Source organism: Parasteatoda tepidariorum, chromosome 6, assembly GCF_982258835.1.
Source record: "Parasteatoda tepidariorum strain Cologne lab strain chromosome 6, Ptep-v5.0, whole genome shotgun sequence".
Taxonomy (NCBI): Eukaryota; Metazoa; Arthropoda; class Arachnida; order Araneae; family Theridiidae; genus Parasteatoda; species Parasteatoda tepidariorum.
This window is the reverse complement of record NC_141760.1, coordinates 92965320-92985063: the sequence shown is the minus strand read 5'-3', so window position 1 is coordinate 92985063 and position 19744 is coordinate 92965320. Positions and strand designations below refer to the sequence as shown.

At 29.7% G+C, this 19744-nt stretch overlaps 1 protein-coding gene across 1 annotated transcript in view; it reads right to left on the bottom strand.

Moving 5' to 3' along the window:
- Positions 1-19744, bottom strand: part of LOC107456001 (leukocyte tyrosine kinase receptor) — a 230635-nt gene that overhangs the window by 153973 nt on the left and 56918 nt on the right. Inside the window, exons 3-4 of the mRNA XM_087166185.1 lie at positions 2898-3031; positions 1427-1555 (exon numbers count right to left, since the gene is read on the bottom strand). Coding sequence (XP_087022311.1) covers positions 1427-1555; positions 2898-3031 — 263 coding nt within the window. The remainder of the gene's footprint in view (positions 1-1426; positions 1556-2897; positions 3032-19744) is intronic.

Below are 19744 nucleotides of genomic sequence, written 5' to 3'. Positions count from 1 at the left end.
TGAATTACTACATTTAAAGTCCACAAATATGACATCCGTAAATGGTGGAATTGCCCCAGTGTTTCATCTATTTATTAAAGAATACCTCTTTCTTTTAACTTGATGCATCCAAATTCATCATACAAAAACTATGTGATATGTTTATTGAAAGAAAGTACGTGTTTACGTTTTGTAAGTTTGATGACTCTGTTTAATTGCTCTAAATTATGTTGCTTCTAAATCGAGATAGTAGAAATTAAGCTATTTCATCTCCATGAACCTAACGATAGTTTTGCCATTGCAAGAATTCTTTTGGCAATTTATTTACTAACTTATTGACTAAACTTATTAGAAGCATTTCAATTGAAATGAAATTAATAAAAGGTAAATTCTATGAAATGAGGCCATTGAAAGGGATGCTGTTACATATCTTTTTGTATTTATTTCTATTCGACCAGCATTTTCTTAGTGCTAATTTTTCAATACTAAAGACACTGTCTCGAATTAGGTTTGGTTCTTACCTGATTGGAAATTTCATTCGCTTCAAAATTAAACACAAATAAGATATAATATTCGTCAAATTTCAAGCATTTCAAAAATAGGCGCGCATTTTCAAGACTTGCCAGACGTGAAAATAAGGAAAACAAAAATGATTTGAAATAAATAAATGTCAAGTTGACAGCTCAAAAAGGAAAAATAAAGATGCGAAACAAAACTAGTAAAGCCGCAGAAATCGAGAGAGAAAAAAAGATGTAATACAGAACAAAGAAAAATCACAGTTCTTGTGCTGTTGTTTCTAATGTCGCTTGCCATAGCTAGAAAGCCTGTTTGGTGAAACCAATCTAATTTAATGCAGAGGGTGCGTTTCTTGTTTTTCGGTGACGATATATATGACAAAGAATATAACTTTATCCACAAACACGTCACTGCCCGTCTCTAGAGCGGACGCGTTCCTTAATCCATAGATATTAGTTGAAATATAATTCTTTCTCGTATACGTCTTTAACTTAACTTACAATTATTATTTGTTTATGTATTTTATAGTTACCGTGATATATTTTTGTTTTGTGAACCTGGCAACTTCGATGCATAATTAGTTTCTTCATGTTCCACGTGGCCCCGTGCCTGTCTTTGTGTTAAGTCTCTATGTAAACATATAGTAAAGAAAATTTTTGTGAAAGAATCTTTGTGACAGAATATAGAACGCGACACTTAAGAGAATTGATACTTGACGGGCTTGGCTTACTCGAAACAGAATGGAAAGAACAGTTGCTAACGTAAACAAATGACACGTTTCAACAACCAATCAGGATCAAAATACCCAAACTACGTCACTTACAGGTATCCCATTTCCACAATTAATTAGGCATAAGTGGCGCTCATTTTATACACTCCCCCCTTAAAACAGGTAAGTACATAATGAGGATGATATTGAAATGTATCTCACCGCATCCTTGATCTTCATCCTCACCATCTATACAATCACTAACCGTATCACACACTTGAGAAGCATCTATGCAAATCAGATCATAACACTGGAATTGGCGTGGACCACAGTCTGTTGATACTGATCTCTCTGATTTAAAAAAGAAAAAAAGAATGTGAAATAATTTGTGTATACAAAAGAATATATAGCTTGTAAATAACACATGGGAATAAATATTTTGTTGCATTAATAGAAATACTCGATCTTTTCTAATTCTGGTGTAGGGATTTCATATTTGAAATTTGTTTCGCAAAATTTTTAGTCTATTTTCCGTAGAAATGTACAAGTTTGAAAATGTTATTCATAACTAAGGGTTGTGACAAACTTCTAGAGATCTGCATCGTCAGGATTAAAATTGAACAGGAACAGTTACCGTAAGCGGCTAAAAGCGATTCTATATTAAGACATATTCAGAAGAACGAGAAGAAACCGTTCATAATAGGGGAAATGCCTCTAGTGGCGTATGACGCCATTTCCTGGCATAAATTCCTGTACAATTTTAATTCTGATCACGTACTTTACATCTCCCAGTAGTTTGACGCATCAGTTTGTTAAACTTGTATCTTCCAACAATAAAAATGTTATTTAAAAAAAGTTGACTGCAAAGAGAAACAGGCTGCAGATTTAGAAACAGTGATACGAAAGTATCTAAGATTTGTTTTTTCTTTACATAAAAAAAAATGCAACAGAAACCCCCCCCCAAAAAAGTGTTCCCCGGTATAATTTATGTAATATAATAGTTTAAAAATTATGTACTTAAAAAAAATGCGTAAAAATATATATGTTATATATTTAAGAGAATAATTTATAAATTGTGTTTTTTATTAAATACCTTATTTGTTTTAATTGACAATTTACAAGCATATTTTTATAAATAATTTTTTGAAATTCTTAAAATCAATTTTAATTTAACACTGTTTCCGCATTTGTAAAAAACACCACATCAAATATCTATCAAGTACACTCCATGAATAACGGAATGGCAGTTTCATTCCTTCAATAAACTCATTAATATTAAATTTTCGAAAATAAATTTATCCCAACTTTAAACATACTATCACTCTAAGAATTAAACTATAAATATTGTTTCATTCAATCATCGATGTTAAAAATACGAAACGGGCATTCGTAAGTTTTATGTTATTAATTATAAATATCTCTGTAAATCTAATGCAATCAATGCATGACCAAACCGGCAACGAACAATGCAAATTAAACATCAGATATCTATCAAAACTTATTAAAACACTCGATAGAACCCTAAAAGTAATCAATACTCTCCCAAAGTAAACTCTCACTGTTTTACAAGTGCAATTTATCACTGGAGATGTTATTGACAATTTCACAAACTTTTCACCCGATATCATGCAAAATATTACTTTTCAGAAAAGCTCATTGAGTGATGAGGTGGATTGTGGCATCAATTACTTACTGTCATAACAGTCAAAAGGCCGGATATTGTCGATGGCTACGTGGGATGGTATGACAGGATCAGGATTGAGAATCTCCAGTACGACTCGGAAAGGCTGGGTAAGCCTTCCAATCGGTTGAGACACGTTTTCCCACCTGAAAAGAGAAGTGGCATCAATTATGTTATGAAATACGCAGCTTAATTTTTGTGAAAAATGATTAAATGATCAAAAAACATGCTTTTCCATTTGTAATAAGAAATAAAATAACGGCTGCAAAATCATTATACCATGAAATATGTAGCTAAATGTTTTTGAAAAACAATTAAATGAACAAAAAATATGTTTTCCAACCTGTAATGAGGAGTAATATGCAGCAATAAGACAATTATATTATGAAATATGTAGCTGAAAGTTTGGGGAAAATAATTAAATGAACAAGAAACATGTTTTCCGACTTGAAGTAAGAAATAATATGCAGCGCTACAAGACAATTGTATTGTGAAATATGTAGCTAAAAGTTTGTAAAAAGCAATTGAAAGAACAGAAAACATGATTTCCAGCCTGCAATGAGAAATAATATGCTACTACAAGACAATTATATTATAAAATACGCAGCTAAAAGTTTGTAAAAAATACAAAAAAAAAACATGTTTTCGAACCAGTAATGAAAAATAATATGCAGCTACAAGACAATTATATTATGAAATATGTATTTAAAAGATTGGGAAAAATAATTAAAAGAGCAGAAAACGTGATTTCCAACCTGTAATGAGAAACAATATGCAACTGCAAGATAATTATATTGTGAAATATGTAACTAAAAGTTTGTACAAAATAATTAAATGAACAAAAACATAATTTCCAACCTTTAATGAGAAATAATATGCCACTACAAGACAATTATATTATGAAATACGCAGCTTAATGTTCGTGAAAAATAATTAAATAATCAAAAAAACATGTTTTCCCATTTGTATTGATAAATAATATGCAGCTACAAGACAATTATATTGTAAAATATGTAGCTAAAAGTTTGCAAAGAGCAATTAAAAGAACAGAAAACATGATTTCCAACCTGTAATGAGAAATAATATGCAACTACAAGACAATTATATTATGAAATACGCAGCTAAAAGTTTGTGAAAATACAACAAAAAAAAAAACATATTTTCGAACCTGTAATGAAAAATAATATGCAGCTACAGGACAATTATATTATGAAATATGTATTTAAAAGATTGGGAAAAATAATTAAATGAACAAAAAACATGTTTTCCGACTTGAAATAAGAAATAATATGCAGCTGCAAGACAATTATATTGTGAAATATGTAACTAAAAGTTGGTGAAAAACAACTAAAAGAACAGAAAGCATGATTTCCAACCTGTAATGAGAAATAATATGCAGCTACAAGACAATTATATAATGATATATGTAGTTAAAAGCTTGTAAAAAATAATTAAATGAAGAAAAATCATATTTTCCCACTTGCAACGAGAAATAATATGCAGCTACAAGACAATTATACTATGAAATATGTGGCTAAGAGTTTGTGAAAAATAATTGAATGAACAAAAAAACATGTTGTCCAACCTGTAATGAGAAATAATATGCAGCTACAAGACAATTATATTATAAAATATGCAGCTGAAAGCTTGAGAAAAATAATTAAATAATCAAAAAAAATGTTTTCCCATTTTTAATAAGGTATAATATACAGCTACGAGATAATTATATTATGAAATATGTAGCTAAATGTTTTTGAAAAATAATAAAATGAACAAAAACACGTTTTCCAACTTGCAATGAGAAATAATATGCATCTACCCGACTATTATATCTTGAAATATATAGCTAAAAGTTTGTGAAAAATAATAAAATGAACAAAAGATAAACATGTTTTAATGCTTGCAATGAGAAAAATTACGCAGCTACAAAACCTTTATATTATAAAATATGTGGCAAAAAGTTTGTGAAAAATAATAAAATGAACAAAAGATAAACATGTTTTAATGCTTGCAATGAGAAAAATTACGCAGCTACAAAACCTTTATATTATAAAATATGTGGCTAAAAGTTTGTGAAAAATAATAAAATGAACAAAAGATGAACATGTTTTCCCACTTGTAATGACAAATAATATGCAACTAGCTACAGTACAATTATATTATAAAATATGTAGCTAAATGTGTGCGAACAATAATTAAATGAGCAAAAGTTTATTTTTGTAACAGATTAAATGAGTGCATGAAATTTCTACTCTGTCCAGCTCGATATTGGCGATCAATTGTTTAAATATGGTGAGTAATAGGTATATCACAGATGAAAATTATTTGCAAAGAACCCATCAAGTCAATCACAATCGCAATCCTATCCTCAAAAAATCTGTAGAAAATGCTGGTGTGATACAGGACATTAAATTAAACATTAAATCAAAAAGGTTTTGTTAAAGGTTGAGTTAATTTATAATTCATAATGAACTTTTTTTAATTTCAAAAAGGTTAAATAGTGAACGAATTTTCTCTAATTCAAGAGAAACACAATACATGATGAACTACTAAATAGTTCATCATGCGTTTATCATGTAATTTATCATTCTACAAATGTTGTGAATTATTTTATTTTACAGTAACTTTATACAAGTTATAAGTAAAATTTAAAAAAGATATTAAATAAACAACAATGGTTTATGTCGTGCCTGATTTTCGCCAAATGTCAAAAAAATTTTACGTTTTTAGTTCAATAAACAATCATAATTTAACCACTTTACATTTAACGCAGAATAGCCTATCCTGGATCTTGTGTCTTTTAACTACAGTAAATTGAATCTCTAAAGTTTGGAGAAGAATCCAACATTTTAGCCCTTAAGTTCTGCATATTCTTTCCTTTACAAATGCTTTAATAACGAGAGGGTGTGTTTACTTCAATATGCGATCAAAATTGAACCACTTTACATTTATTGTAGTGTCTCTTCTGGCTCATGTGTCTTTTAACTACAGACAATTAAATCTCTTAAGTTTAGAGAAGAATCCAACGTTTTTATCATTAAAGTCTACATCTTCTCTCCCTTACAAATGATTTAAAATTGGGAAGACGTTTTTAGTTCAATAAGCAATCAAAATTTAACCACTTTTCACTTATCGCAGTATAGCTCATTCTGGCTCTTGTGTCTCTTTAGGACTGGGCGATATAAGAAATTTTATATCGTGATGTATCGTCAGTTTTGCATCGCGATATAGCGATGTATCGCGATATAGTATTTTTGAAATTCATTTATTTGTAAGGCGCAGAAAGTCGGATATCTATCAAAACTTCATACTCAGATTGATTTAAATCAATTTATGAATTTGATGTATATGTTTTGCTTAAGAAAGATATTAATGTTATATTTACTAAAAATGATCTTTCAAATAACGAAAGATTTCTTAGTTTAAAAATATATAATAAAAAAATAAATAAAATTGAAATTTATCCATATATTTACCTAACAATGTGGAAAGAAAATTTAAAAAGCAAGTTCGTACCTCATTTAAAAATAAAAAAGAAAGTTTTGTTTCAAAAAAAAAATTTACTCATTAAATAAGAAACACTTCATTATATATTCTTTTCAATAATAGATTACGTTCAGAACAAGGTAACGGCGGCGTTCACAAAGTCAGTCCCACTGAAAATAATCTACAAGGAACGATATCAAGTCGCGACAAGGAAGAAAAAAAAAAAACTAAGAGATGGCGGAACACGATATATGTTCTCAAAACTGATTCTGATTCTACCGCTCATCAATCAAGGCCGTTTCAATATAACGATACGAACATCGTCTTCCCCAGCGCGAGTTGGCATCGGAACGTAAGAAATCCTTGCGTGTCTTGTATCGCTATATCGTATATCGCTATATCGTTCGTCTTCTTTACTCGACGGCTTAAATCAGATTTCTGATGCATCGCCTGGAACGAAAGTCGCTGTATCGGCCTGCGATACAGGCATTAAATCGATATGTCGCGATATATCGATTTATAGCCCAGTCCTACTCTTAACTATACAGTAAATTAAATCTCTGAAGTTTGGAGCAGAATACAAACTTTTAGCCATTAAGTTTTACATATTATTTCTTTTACAAATGCTTTAATAACGTGAAGGTGTTTTAGTTCAATATGCAATCAAAATTGATACAGTTATTTAAAATAAAAATTAACTAGAAAAAAACAAACATAAAAAACAGGATTCGGATTTTTTTAAACTAAAATTACATGCATGCTAAGAATCTAATTAGTATGTTTATCCGTAACTGAACCCAACGAAGCGCTTTAGGATCGAAATTAGCAATCAGTACCATGACTAATAATTGAGACGTAAAAGCTCACTAAATAATTCGTTAATAACTTAAATGCATTATTTTGGCTGCAGCATGCTTTTCAAGTATTAACCATTAATTAAGGTTATGGCGTAATTAGTTAAATGATGATGATCGTTCTTTTTAAAGAATAACTCAGATTCGAAAACATTTTCATCAGTGTTATGCTCTTGTACCTCATTTTCTACCATTTCGCTGTCACATTGCCAACTGGAGGGCGTTTTCTGCATGAAACTATGGAGCTTTACTTTCTCAGCAGCATTTACAGCTCTTCAGGGCTATTATACTCCAATTAGGTACAGATAATGGCGTACTTCTGGATCATTAATATTAAAATGTGTTTAGTTCCACATCAAAAGATTCCAAGCGTGTTGTTTGTCGGGAGTTTTTGGCTATTTTTCCATTTCTCAAGAAGAGTATTGTCAGAGAAAAAAAAAGTATTTTTTTCTTTTAAATTTGGATGCTATTGAAAATTTTGCTGATTTATTTGAAGTCAGTTATACTCTGAAAATGTTATAAAATAGATATTTCTTCACTATCTTCCATTTCAGTGATTCACTGTTTGTTGTTTCAGCCACTGGATGGCGCTGTTACTTCGCGATACATCTATCCACCATCTTTTTAAAAGTACTAGCTCACTCACTTATATTTTATTAATTACGTTTATGTGATGCTGAACTCGTATTTTAAAAGGCAATCTTAATTTTTAACTGAATTAATAATGCCTCAATTCATTGAGTAAGTTGCACTATTCCTGCACTATTGAAGACAACACAGGCGAACAAAGACAAGGGAACAAGCTTCATGGAAGAAATCGTTGGAAGAAATTCTTCCACGACTACTCCTACGAGAATTCTAACTTACAATCTGTCTTTCATTCGGTACACATTACTGTCAGCACTGTGGTTAGTGTACTGCTAGGAGCAGTCTTTAAATAAATCAACCACCGTCGGTATTCGAATTTCTTTGAGAGGCGAACGCTGTATCCCATGAGCTAACTCACCTCATGAAAACCCAAGGGAAGATTTTAATAGATGCCTTTTAAAATCCTAATTACTTAAAAAGAACTTTTTTAAAACTATTTGCAGCAATAAACCTATACTCTCAGTAACATGATAAAACAAAGAAGAAGTCTATCTTCATTTAAAACTTTTACAACTTTTTAAACTTTTTGCTACAAATTTCTCTCAGGATTATATTGAAGTTTGCAAACACAGAAACAACATTTACAAGAGATTCGAAAATTGTTTCGTTTGCAATATTTTCTGCGAAATATTTAAAAGTTTTGTAGGATTATTCTTCTATATTTTCTGTCTGGGAAGTCGATAGTTCTTACTCGGCAATATTTTTAAAAAGCGAAATGGAATTTCTTTCAAATTGCAAGCAGAATTAAATAAGAAACACAAAAAATGGAAGAAATAAACGTATAAAAAAGCTTAAAATAGTTAAGAGTAGTTTCCCTAAGAAAAGAATTGAGTATATCTACAAATTTTGTGATATTGAGAAGTGCTTGGTTATAATAACTAGTAACAGTTAAATCGCCTGAGAAAAGGGAAACAAATCCGCAGCGAAAAATTTGAATATTTCTTAGACTCTTGCTACTTTGAATATTATTGAATTTTGTAATATTAATCAAATAGTTTAATGTACATCAGAAACTACATTAGCAATATGAATTTTGTTAAAATTTTAAGCAAATCTCATAAAAGTTAAAAACAGGAAGAAAAAAATTTAAAGAACGTCATTTTAAAACTTACAAAAGCTTATTTCATCCATTCACGTTGATAGCACAGTATCTTTCTGATTTACATAAGCTTAATTTTATATTTTTGAAACACTGTTTTAAAATCTGCATACTGTTGAAATCCATAACAATAAATTAAATTTAGCTTCTGTAATGTTCCCAGTTAATAAGAATTTAAACTTTGCTGCTTATTTGGAAATTAATGTATGGCTGAAATTAGTTGTTTTTTGCTATTCCTCCAAATTACTGTAAACACTTTTACGCCGATTAGAAATTTTACAACTATTGAAAAAATTAACTTTCTTAAAAAATATTCTTTCTTGCTATATGTTTAATTATACTTTTGTTGAAGTATTTCCATTTGCACATTAATCCAATATTATCAACATATATGGCAACGTTACTTTTAAAAAGTAACGAGTAAAAGTACAAGTATTTTTAAAAAAAGTAATGAGTAAAAAGTAAAAAGTTCTTATTTTAAAAAGTAACGAGTAAAAAGTACAAACAAAAGTACAAGTACTAAACAAAAAAAGGAACGATTTAAAAGTACATTTCTAGGAAATCGAAAATTCAAAGTAACCTAAAATTTTATTGAATAATATTCTTATGTTCTTTAATGTTTTTGCAAAATTGTTGTTATTTATTTAATTATTTTTAATTTTGAAAGTTATGGACATTAATTTATTTTTAAATTCGGAAGAATATCATAGGATAATTTAATAATATAATCGTATAATATAATTTTAAAATCAAATATAATTTTATATTAAACTTTTTATGGATTTGCACGAAAAAGGAATTTTATCTATTGTTTTTAATTTTCAGTTTATTATTTAAATTACCATTGATTTAAAATTGTTTTACTCTTTAGAAACGCGTTTTAACAAAGCATAAACAAAGCAAACACGGGGTTTCAGATAGCTTTGTGATCTTTGAGCTAGTAAAAAATAATTGAATGTGCAGTATAAGTTGAAACAGAAGGTATTTAAACACGAAGTAAGCTGTAAATGCATATATATTGCAATCACAATTTTTTTTTTTTTTTTACGAATGCTTACCGAGTTTTAGAAAAAAGTAACGATTTCATTCGATATTTCCGTTACAAATACTTTTACTTTTCCCTAAAAAAGTAACGAAAGTTCAAGTAAAAGTACTAAATTTAAAAAGTAACGAAGTACAAGTAAAAGTACGTACTTTTTACTTGTACCGGCGGTACAAGTAACGAAAGTAAAAGTACTGCCATGTATGATTATCAATGACCGCATTTCAGTCAAAATATCCGCAATTTCATTTATTGAAATCATTTCAGCAAATATCAGTAATAAATATATTGTTGTTGAGATGTATGCATACATCTTACCAGTCAAACTAATTATTAACCTTAAGTTGATTACAACTCACGCAATTAAATAAACAATTTAACATTCACACTCTTAGAACTTGAAAATAATATTCGTGCAATTGTGAAAGAACGAAATTGATCTGTTGACTTTCACCAGTAAATGTCCGAAATCTATGCTAGATTTAATTTGATAATACTTAATTCATCGATATTTAAATATTTATTCAATATTTTAATACACAATTAGGATACATTAAGAAAAACATCGATGTAGGGAATACTAGACATATTTAGGAATAATACAATTATTCAACCCCATCTTATGTTTTAAATTAAGCATTTCTCCCGGTATACACTTGTTCGGTATTCCCTACACTAGTTTTTATTAATGCTAAGTTTCATTGTCCGATATTCCCTACACTGATGTTTTTTTAAGGTTAACTACCACTGTCCGATATATATTTGTCCAGTCATCTCAACAACAAGTTTTTCCTAATCTGAAATTGAAATATCGAAAAAAAATTAAAATAGCAATGAATAATCAGCATCAAATCAGACATAACACCAGAGCGACTTTATGATTGTTGACATTCACAAACGAAAGTCGACATTCTCTAAATTTTAATATCTTACTGTAACATAACTATTAAATTCGTGCTTTACCTTTCCCGTGGGTATATATGGCATGCCTGCTGCTAGATCTTTTTAATAAAATTCAAAGTCACATAATTCAACTTTCCTCTCTGAAAATTCTACATCACATAAATCAAAATTAATTTTGAACAAATTATTTCATGATACTTTGACGCTGCTATAACTGCACATGATTAATTTCTCCTTACTTATTTAAATAATTTGGATAACTTTTATATTTTTGATATATTCCTTTTTTAAAGTTAGTGATTAATAATGCAAAGAACAAAATATTACTTTAATTAACATCATTTTTAACTCCACAAATAATGTTTTAATACTCAAAATTTTAAAGAGTTTGAATACTAAGTGAAAAACTTCACCATGATTAAAAGGGAAATAAATCACCCCACATTTACGGTTTGCAGTTAAATATTTCCGGCGCATTCCTTCAGATTTAAAAATTCTAATGACATATTTTGAGCAGCCTGATTAATTGTTTTAATTTTCTTTCCATGGATCTGATGGAAAATTTGTTGTAGATGTTCAAGTTATCCGTGGATTCGAAATTAAAGCCGCCAACCACTATTTAATACATCGGTGGCAAGCTTTTGACTTAATTTTAACAACGACGTCGGAAGATTGTCGATATATCGATTCGCACTCATAATTAAATTTTCATCAAATTCGTGTTAATAACTCATCTCTTCAGTTTGGCTACGAATTGTTAATTCCTTGAGCCAGAATTTGTTGGAAAATTTAGCTGTTAATTGAACATGAACAACGCAGTGGAAATCTACAGAAATGATAATAATTGTAGTAAAAATTTAAAAATTTTTAAATGTTATCTTTAAAAATGTCTCGTTAATATTGAAAACATTTGGGGTTAAAAATAAATGCATTTAAAACAAGCATTTCGGTAATTTTTTTTTGATAATAAAAAAAAGAGGTATGTCATCCTTTTTAATTTTTTTTTTCAATGTAAATTTTGAAATTTGTTAACGTTATGAATTTTATATTTCATTTATGCATTATACAGTTAAGGAAATACTGTACCGTGAACTGAACTGTACAGTACAGTACAGCTCACTAATAATGTTGAACTAAATAAGGGAATTTTAATTAATTCAATTTTCTTAAATAGCTTTCAATTATTAAAGATAAGGGAAACTCCAAAATAAAAAATAATACTAATTGTTTATTATTCTAATTAATTTGAATTCCAATCAACGTAAGGCAGTTCTTATTAGTTCAAACTTTATATTGATTTACGAAATCTGATTAAAAAATAAAAATCCCTAGCAATGCATTAGTCTTAATTTTCGATGTATATTAAAGCACACAAGAATACTGAGAATGTCTTCAAAATATGATCAATATTGTCTTTAACCCTTTGCAACCAGTTTCCAATTTCTTTTGAATATATGAACATGATATGATCGGTAGGTGTAAGGTGTAATACTGGAAATGATATAAACATAAGTAGAATGATATATTATGCTCTCTCTCTCTCTCTCTCTCTCTATATATATATATATATATATATATATATATATATATATATATATATATATATATATATATATATATATACATAATAAACTTAGCCAATTTTACCACATTTACCAAATTTTATCACACATTATTAAACTATATTTTATAGTTAATTTTACCAAAGTCATGCCAAAGCGCTTCATTAAAAATCACAAGCTGTTTTTGTTTTCCAAAAGGGCTTGAAACACGGTAAATTTGCCATATTTTGCTAATTTCGACCAATTGTTTTTTCTCAGTGTACGATGTAAATTCATGGCTACTGGATACTAACAATAATTTCAAAATCTGAGCATTTTTGTCTTAAATTCTTTGAAGTTCAATTATTCAGAATTTATCCAATTATTTCTATCAAATATCAAAAAAATACGAGCTAAAACCGTTAACTCTGGGTGGCTTAGTCAATGTTGTAATATAAATAGTCAAATTGATGTATCCTTTAAAAATATTTAAAGCAAGCAAGCTCATTTATCTTTTTTTAAATGTTTCTAATATATTTTTAAGTGTAAAAAAAAATTTAAGTATAATTATGATTGATTATAAATATAATTACAATTATAAAGTATAATTTCGGTCCGTTTAGTTCTGTTAAGCCTAATTCGACTTCGTCTTTAGAATCTCCATATGATGCTATGATATTTGATTTACTAACTAATTTTATTTTAGGAATACATGTATATTTGCATCCTAAATTAATGACTCTTACTTCATACTAACTTTACTGACACTTATGTGTATCGTACCCAACTATCTATCTGTATTATATAAAACACTAATACGTACGTTCAAGAAAACCGATTATTTGATATTTCCGATTTGATATTTCCGATTCCAATAAAACCGATGATAGTTCTTTTCTCGCGTTGGCAACAGTTTTCATTTTTAATTGATAGGATTCGGCGCGCAAGAGCACGTAGTGAGCATCATGTGTCTAATCGGGTGAATTCTCACCGAATTATCAAAACAATTCTTACAAAATTATCTTCATCGAAGCCGATGCTTTACATCCGGCGTTCAGTACTATTTCATGTTGTTTTACAGCACATGGTTTTAGCCCTCTGGTGGGAAAGACTTTAAAACAAAACTTACAACAGTTACTTTTCTCAACAACTGAAATTTAGAATAGTGTGATTAAGAAAAATATGTGAACTGTTTGCAATTTCAAATTAATATTGAAATGCACAGGTTTAGAATTTTCTACAGTGAAACAGTGAAAGGTTTTCGGAACTTCAGTGTTCAAAAAAGTATACAAAAGCTAGACGTTAAGAACGTATCCAATGAGCGAGCAAAGCGAGCATCGGATTGCGAAGCAATCCGAAATGAGCTGCGAAAGCAGTTCCGGGGGTTGGCGAGCGCAAGTGAGCAGGGGGCGAAGCCTCCTAGTAATTATAAATTTTAATATTACGGAATAACAAAAATGACGGCGTGTACCTAACAGTAAATATTGTAAAAGATCATGGTCGGTGTAGAGAAGCACTAGATCGAATAGTTATGTACGGCATTCCCCTACACAATTTTGGCTTAAAGTAGTTGCCACCATTTTTAGGGATGATGTACACTAAATTTTTTTACCACTTGTAATTAACTCAAAACTGCATTTATAAAGTAAGAAAAATAAATTGATTCAAAAGAGCAAGCGATTCCAATCATCTGTACTAAATAATCATTGGCTGCTGCTTTATAGATGGCTAACTGCGGTCATTACGAAGTTATAAGTCCGTAATGTTAATTTTTTTTCAGTTTTTAAAAATTTCAAGTGAGTTGGGCGACCAGAAAATATGAATTAGTTTTATTCATTTTATAAAAATTTTTTTTCGTTACCGCACTATAGTGTTATAAAAATAAAAATTTCGGCATTTTTGACCATTCGTTATGTATACAAAATATATATATATATATATATATAAAATTACGTTTTCATGCAATACTCGCTTTTATGCTTGCGAAGATGGAATCTTGTTAACGAAATTTTTATGATTTTCTAGTTAGCAAGAAAATTTACAAGTCTAATAAAGCCCGCCCCCCCCCATTACTGAAAATGTAAGTTTCAATCATTTCCTGACCGCTACGAGGGGAACTTATCTCTGTTGCTGTTGCTTCTAATGCCTCTTGCCCATATCAGCAAGTCTGCTTGGTGAAACCAAGCAAATTTAAGGCAGAGGGTGCATTTCTTGTTTTTCAGAGGCGCCATCTATGGCCAAGAATACGACTTAAGCCACACACATACGTCATAGCCCTTTTATATGGTAAACCCATTAATCGTAACTTGGATCTCAACTAAGGCACGATCGATCTCCAATTCAGTACCCCGAGAGGTATTGGTTTGTTATTGGAACATAGAGGACTTTGTGACCCGGCAGATTTAAAGCACTCCAGTCAGCATTTATAACTCGGGGAGTCTTTAGCAAATGGGGAACATACTCACGATCTTTTGGACATGGGCCCAAGGCCCTATCGACCAGGCATACTTATCTCTAAATTCAATTTATCGTCGGTTAAAATTGTGCCCACTTTCTGGCCAGTTAGAGAACCCAAATTTCAAAATGCTGTTTCTAATGACAATGCAAGTTAAAAAATTTCGTAAATTTTACAGCAAAAATGTATCTTTGATTTCTCCGTAACCGAATTTCGGAACACTTACCGACATTAACAAATTAACAGACACAAAAAGGAAAGGAAGTAGATAATGAATAGAAATAGCAAAATTTAAAAAGCTACGTTTCTCAAAAAGACTAAAAAGAAGAAAAAAATTACATTGTTGCTCATACCAGCGTACGGGCTTCAATTTCGTTATAAATGTGTATCGAAAATTCTAGCACGACTTTTGGGCGAAACAAAATTAATAATAATCTTTTCTTCTTTAAAATTTTTATTAAAAAATGTAGTTTTTAAATGAATAAATATTTTAAAATTTAATTTTATCATTTAAATTATTTCAGCTTCAGTTTTTAAAATAATTTAGTATTTTTACATTTAAATATGTCCTGAAATATCTCGTATACCAGAATTTCATTTTTTTTCCATTAAAAACAATGACCGAGATCATTTGACATTTCAGAAAATATGTAGGAACACGGAAAACAAATTTTAACAAGAAAAAAAGAAATTTAACTCAAATTCTAAAAAATGGCTCCATCATAAACTCTTTCTGAAAGACGAAATTAACTGCTGATTTTCCGGTCAATTTTAATTAATTCGCAGCGTGTTTTATACATCGCGTTGGCATAAATTTTAATTCCTCTGATTGGGTGATAAATTTTAATTCTTTTTCTTTATTTAATATCGCAATTCCTTGCATCATTTGCAGTTTAATAATCAAGCTCTTTGCGTGCAAGCTGATGTAATCATCACCGAAACTTGTCAAAATGCTTTAATGAGACTTCATCACGTTCTTCATTACACGTTAATCTTTTCCCCTTTATTTGGTTTAAACTAAAAATAGAGAAGAATTTCTTGAAATTTAAGATGGTGTTAGGCACTAGCTGTTATCGCCTGCGTGTATCAAACTCTCTGTTAATGAATAAAAACACATGATATAAAAAGCGTGAATAATTTGTTATTGAAAACTTGATTTGAAGTTTTTTTTCCAAGAAAAGCAAATAAAAAAACCCTGATATTCTATTAAGTTCCACGATAAGTTTTAGTTTAAAATAAAGCCCACTAAATTGATTTGAAACTAAAATGAATTAAATTTATTTCAAACACACTATTATAGTTTTTTTTAAGGTTTTTTTTTGATTTTTGGATAATTTATAAGACTCTTATTCTACCTGTATTGCTCTATGCAAGTGAAACATGGACACTAAACGCAGACACTCAGTGTACTCTTGGTGTTTTTGAAAGGAAAATCCTTAGAAATATTTTTGGCCTAGTACAGGAAAGAGGCCGTTGGCGAATCAGGTATAACTTTGAATTATATAGACTCTATGGACAGCCACAGATAGTGCAGCTCATCCGAAGCAATAGATTAAGATGGCTTGGCCATATCTGGAGAGATCCAGAAAACAATGCAGTCCGAATAGCCACCTTTAAAAATCCTTCTGGATCTCGGGCCAGAGGAAGACCTCCAACTAGATGGCTGGACGACACTACTAAAGATCTCAAAGTAATAAAGATTAACAACTGGAAAAAAGTCGCCATGGATAGGAGGCTACGCGTGGTTGAGGCAGCCAAGACCTGTAAGGAGCTGTCGTGCTGAATAAGAAGAAGAGGAAGAAGATCTTGTTGATTAGAAATGTATGGTTTTTAAAATGAACAAATAGCTCAAGTATGCATATAAAAAAGAAGTTAAATTTTTCAAAGAAAAATCGTGATATTTTATCTGATATCAAGATGTTTCATCGAATATCGTGATATTTTTCCATATAGATCAGCTGTTCCCAATTTTTTGCTGCTGTGGAGCCCTAAATGATCGAGTTACTTTTAGCGGAGCTTCGAGACTTGATGAATAATCTTCATTAGCAAATGTGAATATATTAATTAACAAAAGAGCATTAATTATTTTGAAAATATGTATTGATCTAAATTTTGAAAATGTTTGGTGAATGAGAGAAAATTTAAAATTTTCCATTCTATCATTTCATCAAAATTAGTCTTAAAATTGGTTTTTATGTCATTCTCAGATCTGTGTCCAGAATTCACAGATCTGGAGCGGCATCTAGTTGAGTTCCTAATATTATTTTGATGCATGCATAAACTGAAAGAGAAATTAGCTGAAATATGGTTTATATAACATAAAATTGAAAAAAGAAGAAAATGAACGTTGAGAATGGTTATGAAAGAAACATACTTTTTCTTTGTCGAATTTGGGTATTTTTATTCAATTTGAAACACCAATGAAATTTTTCATAGATGAATATCCTTTTCATAATTCAGATTCATAATTAGATTGTTATTAGAAAAAATATTTTGTTGAAGTTCTTTCTTCGTAAGAATTTCAATTAAATAATTACATAAAAATAACGGAAATATTAAATAAGTAACGGGTTATTAAATGGGCATAAATTTAATAATAAATTTCGAAAAACATTACTAGTTAAAAACAATTCTTGACTCTCGGAACCTCTGCTACCCTTTCGCGAAACCCTAGGGTTCCACGGAACAACATTTGGGAGCCACTGCTAAACCTCATAGGTTCCCAATGCGGGCTCCATTGCCCCCCCCCCCCCCAGTGGGCAGTTGAAAACTTATTGGAGGGCGGTGAGATTTTCTATAGGAAGTGTAAGAATTTACATATAGAGGAAAAGTTTAAATATCGAGTACACATAAAAATTAAATTTTATTTTGCATTGAAAAACCAATTCTTATTAAACTCTTTATAAATTACATGTTATTAAAGTACTTATTAATTCAGCAATTTATTGAGGGAAAAACTACCAACCAATTTTAGTATGAACACGAAGCTTAGCATGATGTTTCATACAAAAAAGTTTTACTCTAGGAAGTTTGAGATGACTTTTTTTTTCTTTTCAAAATTCAAACTATTATTTTCGAACTTTTAATTAACTTAGAGGCTGTCATTTAGATAATTTATACTTTAAGATCTTCGGAGTAGAGATACACAGGGAAATTATGTAGCTAAATAAGTCAAAAATAAAAACTTCCCCGATAAATCTCAATTTCTTTTCCTAAAACGTCACTTACACAGTCTTTATTCATTAGTTTAACTGTAGCGCGCACACACACACAGCGTGCATTCATAATATATGCCTAGAAATATCAGTTCACCATGGTGCAAATTTTCTGCAACGTTAGTAAGGTGCAAAATTGAATCAAGTTTCTGGTTCAAGTTGGACCATACTATCATGTAAGAAGCTTCATAAAGTACAATAATGTAGGGTAAACCAACCAGTGAAGGAACACTACCCAGTGAAGGAACATTTCATATATATTGATTAAAAATAAGAGTTTGAAAGTTTTTCTTTAGATTGATTGGTAAAAATAGCTTACTGCCAAACAATAGGAAGTCATCTAGCAATGTTTTGGATTACCTGGTCACATACACTTCTCTGGAAAAAATTTTGATTTTGTTATTATCTCTGCAACACCTTGTTTCTTTGAAAAAATTATAAGATGAGTGTTTGTATTTATATGTTTGAAGAGGAATTAATTGCATGTAATAGTTTTATTTTTCTCACTTTGAAAAAGTGAATTCAAAATATAGTTATTGAAGTTACGTTTTATTTTTTTAAGCATCATAGCATAATAAAGTACTGAGATAAGGGGGCGTTTATTCACTGGATCACCAAACGATGAAAAACCAGTGAAGGAACAAGTGTTCCTTTACTGGCTTTTTTTCTACGTTAATGAAAATAAAAGATAAACTTTAATTTTCTTGGACCTTTAGTGATGTTCCACATCAAAAGTATGTTAAAAATACGAAAAACAACTTCTAACCAGACAAACAACTTCTAACAACTTCTTTAATATGTTGACACTTTAATTTTCAATTCATGATTACAAAAAAAAGTTAAAATTTTCCAAGTATTTATATGTTATAATTTCAAGAATAGGCTTGTTTTCAAATATTTGTATGGCTTAAAAATTCATAAAGAGCATTAAAAAATAACGAAAATTAAGTGTTCCTTTACTGGATGTTCATTCACTGGTAAGAGCTGTTCCTTCACTTGGTCTTCTTACTACTTGTTATTTGAACCTCCAAAACTTTAAATCAATGTTATGTAAGTTCTCTAAAAATTTTTTTACATAATTTGCAATTAGTAACAAATATGTTGTCACTGTCATTTAACTAAAATTACGAATTTTGAAATTAATATGAATTTTTAAAAAGCGAGCGAAGCTTAAGTGTTCCTTCACTGGTTAGTTTACCCTAATTCAACTTAAAACCATCTTAAGTTCGTAGAAAAACTTTTACCATTCAACACGCTTTGAAATTTCTTACAGCGAAGATAAGCTCTGTGAAGTTTTGAATCAGAAAGCTAACGTTTGCACATTTTAAACATAATTATTCTTTAGCATTTTTTATATCGATTATCAAATCGTTTGCATTATTTTTTTTATTTTATCTTTCATGGAATTCTAGATAAAAAAATGGATTTAGCTCAGTTTTTATTTTGTTCTACCGCACACAAGGTGAGCTTTCATTTTGTTTTACATCGCCTTCAATGTCAGCTTTTGTTTATATCCATAATATATATTTCTTTTTTATAATAGATATCTCTTAATTGTTTATTTAAAACAACTAAGGTAAAAGTTTTATTCGTAATTTAACTTTTAACAAGCTCAG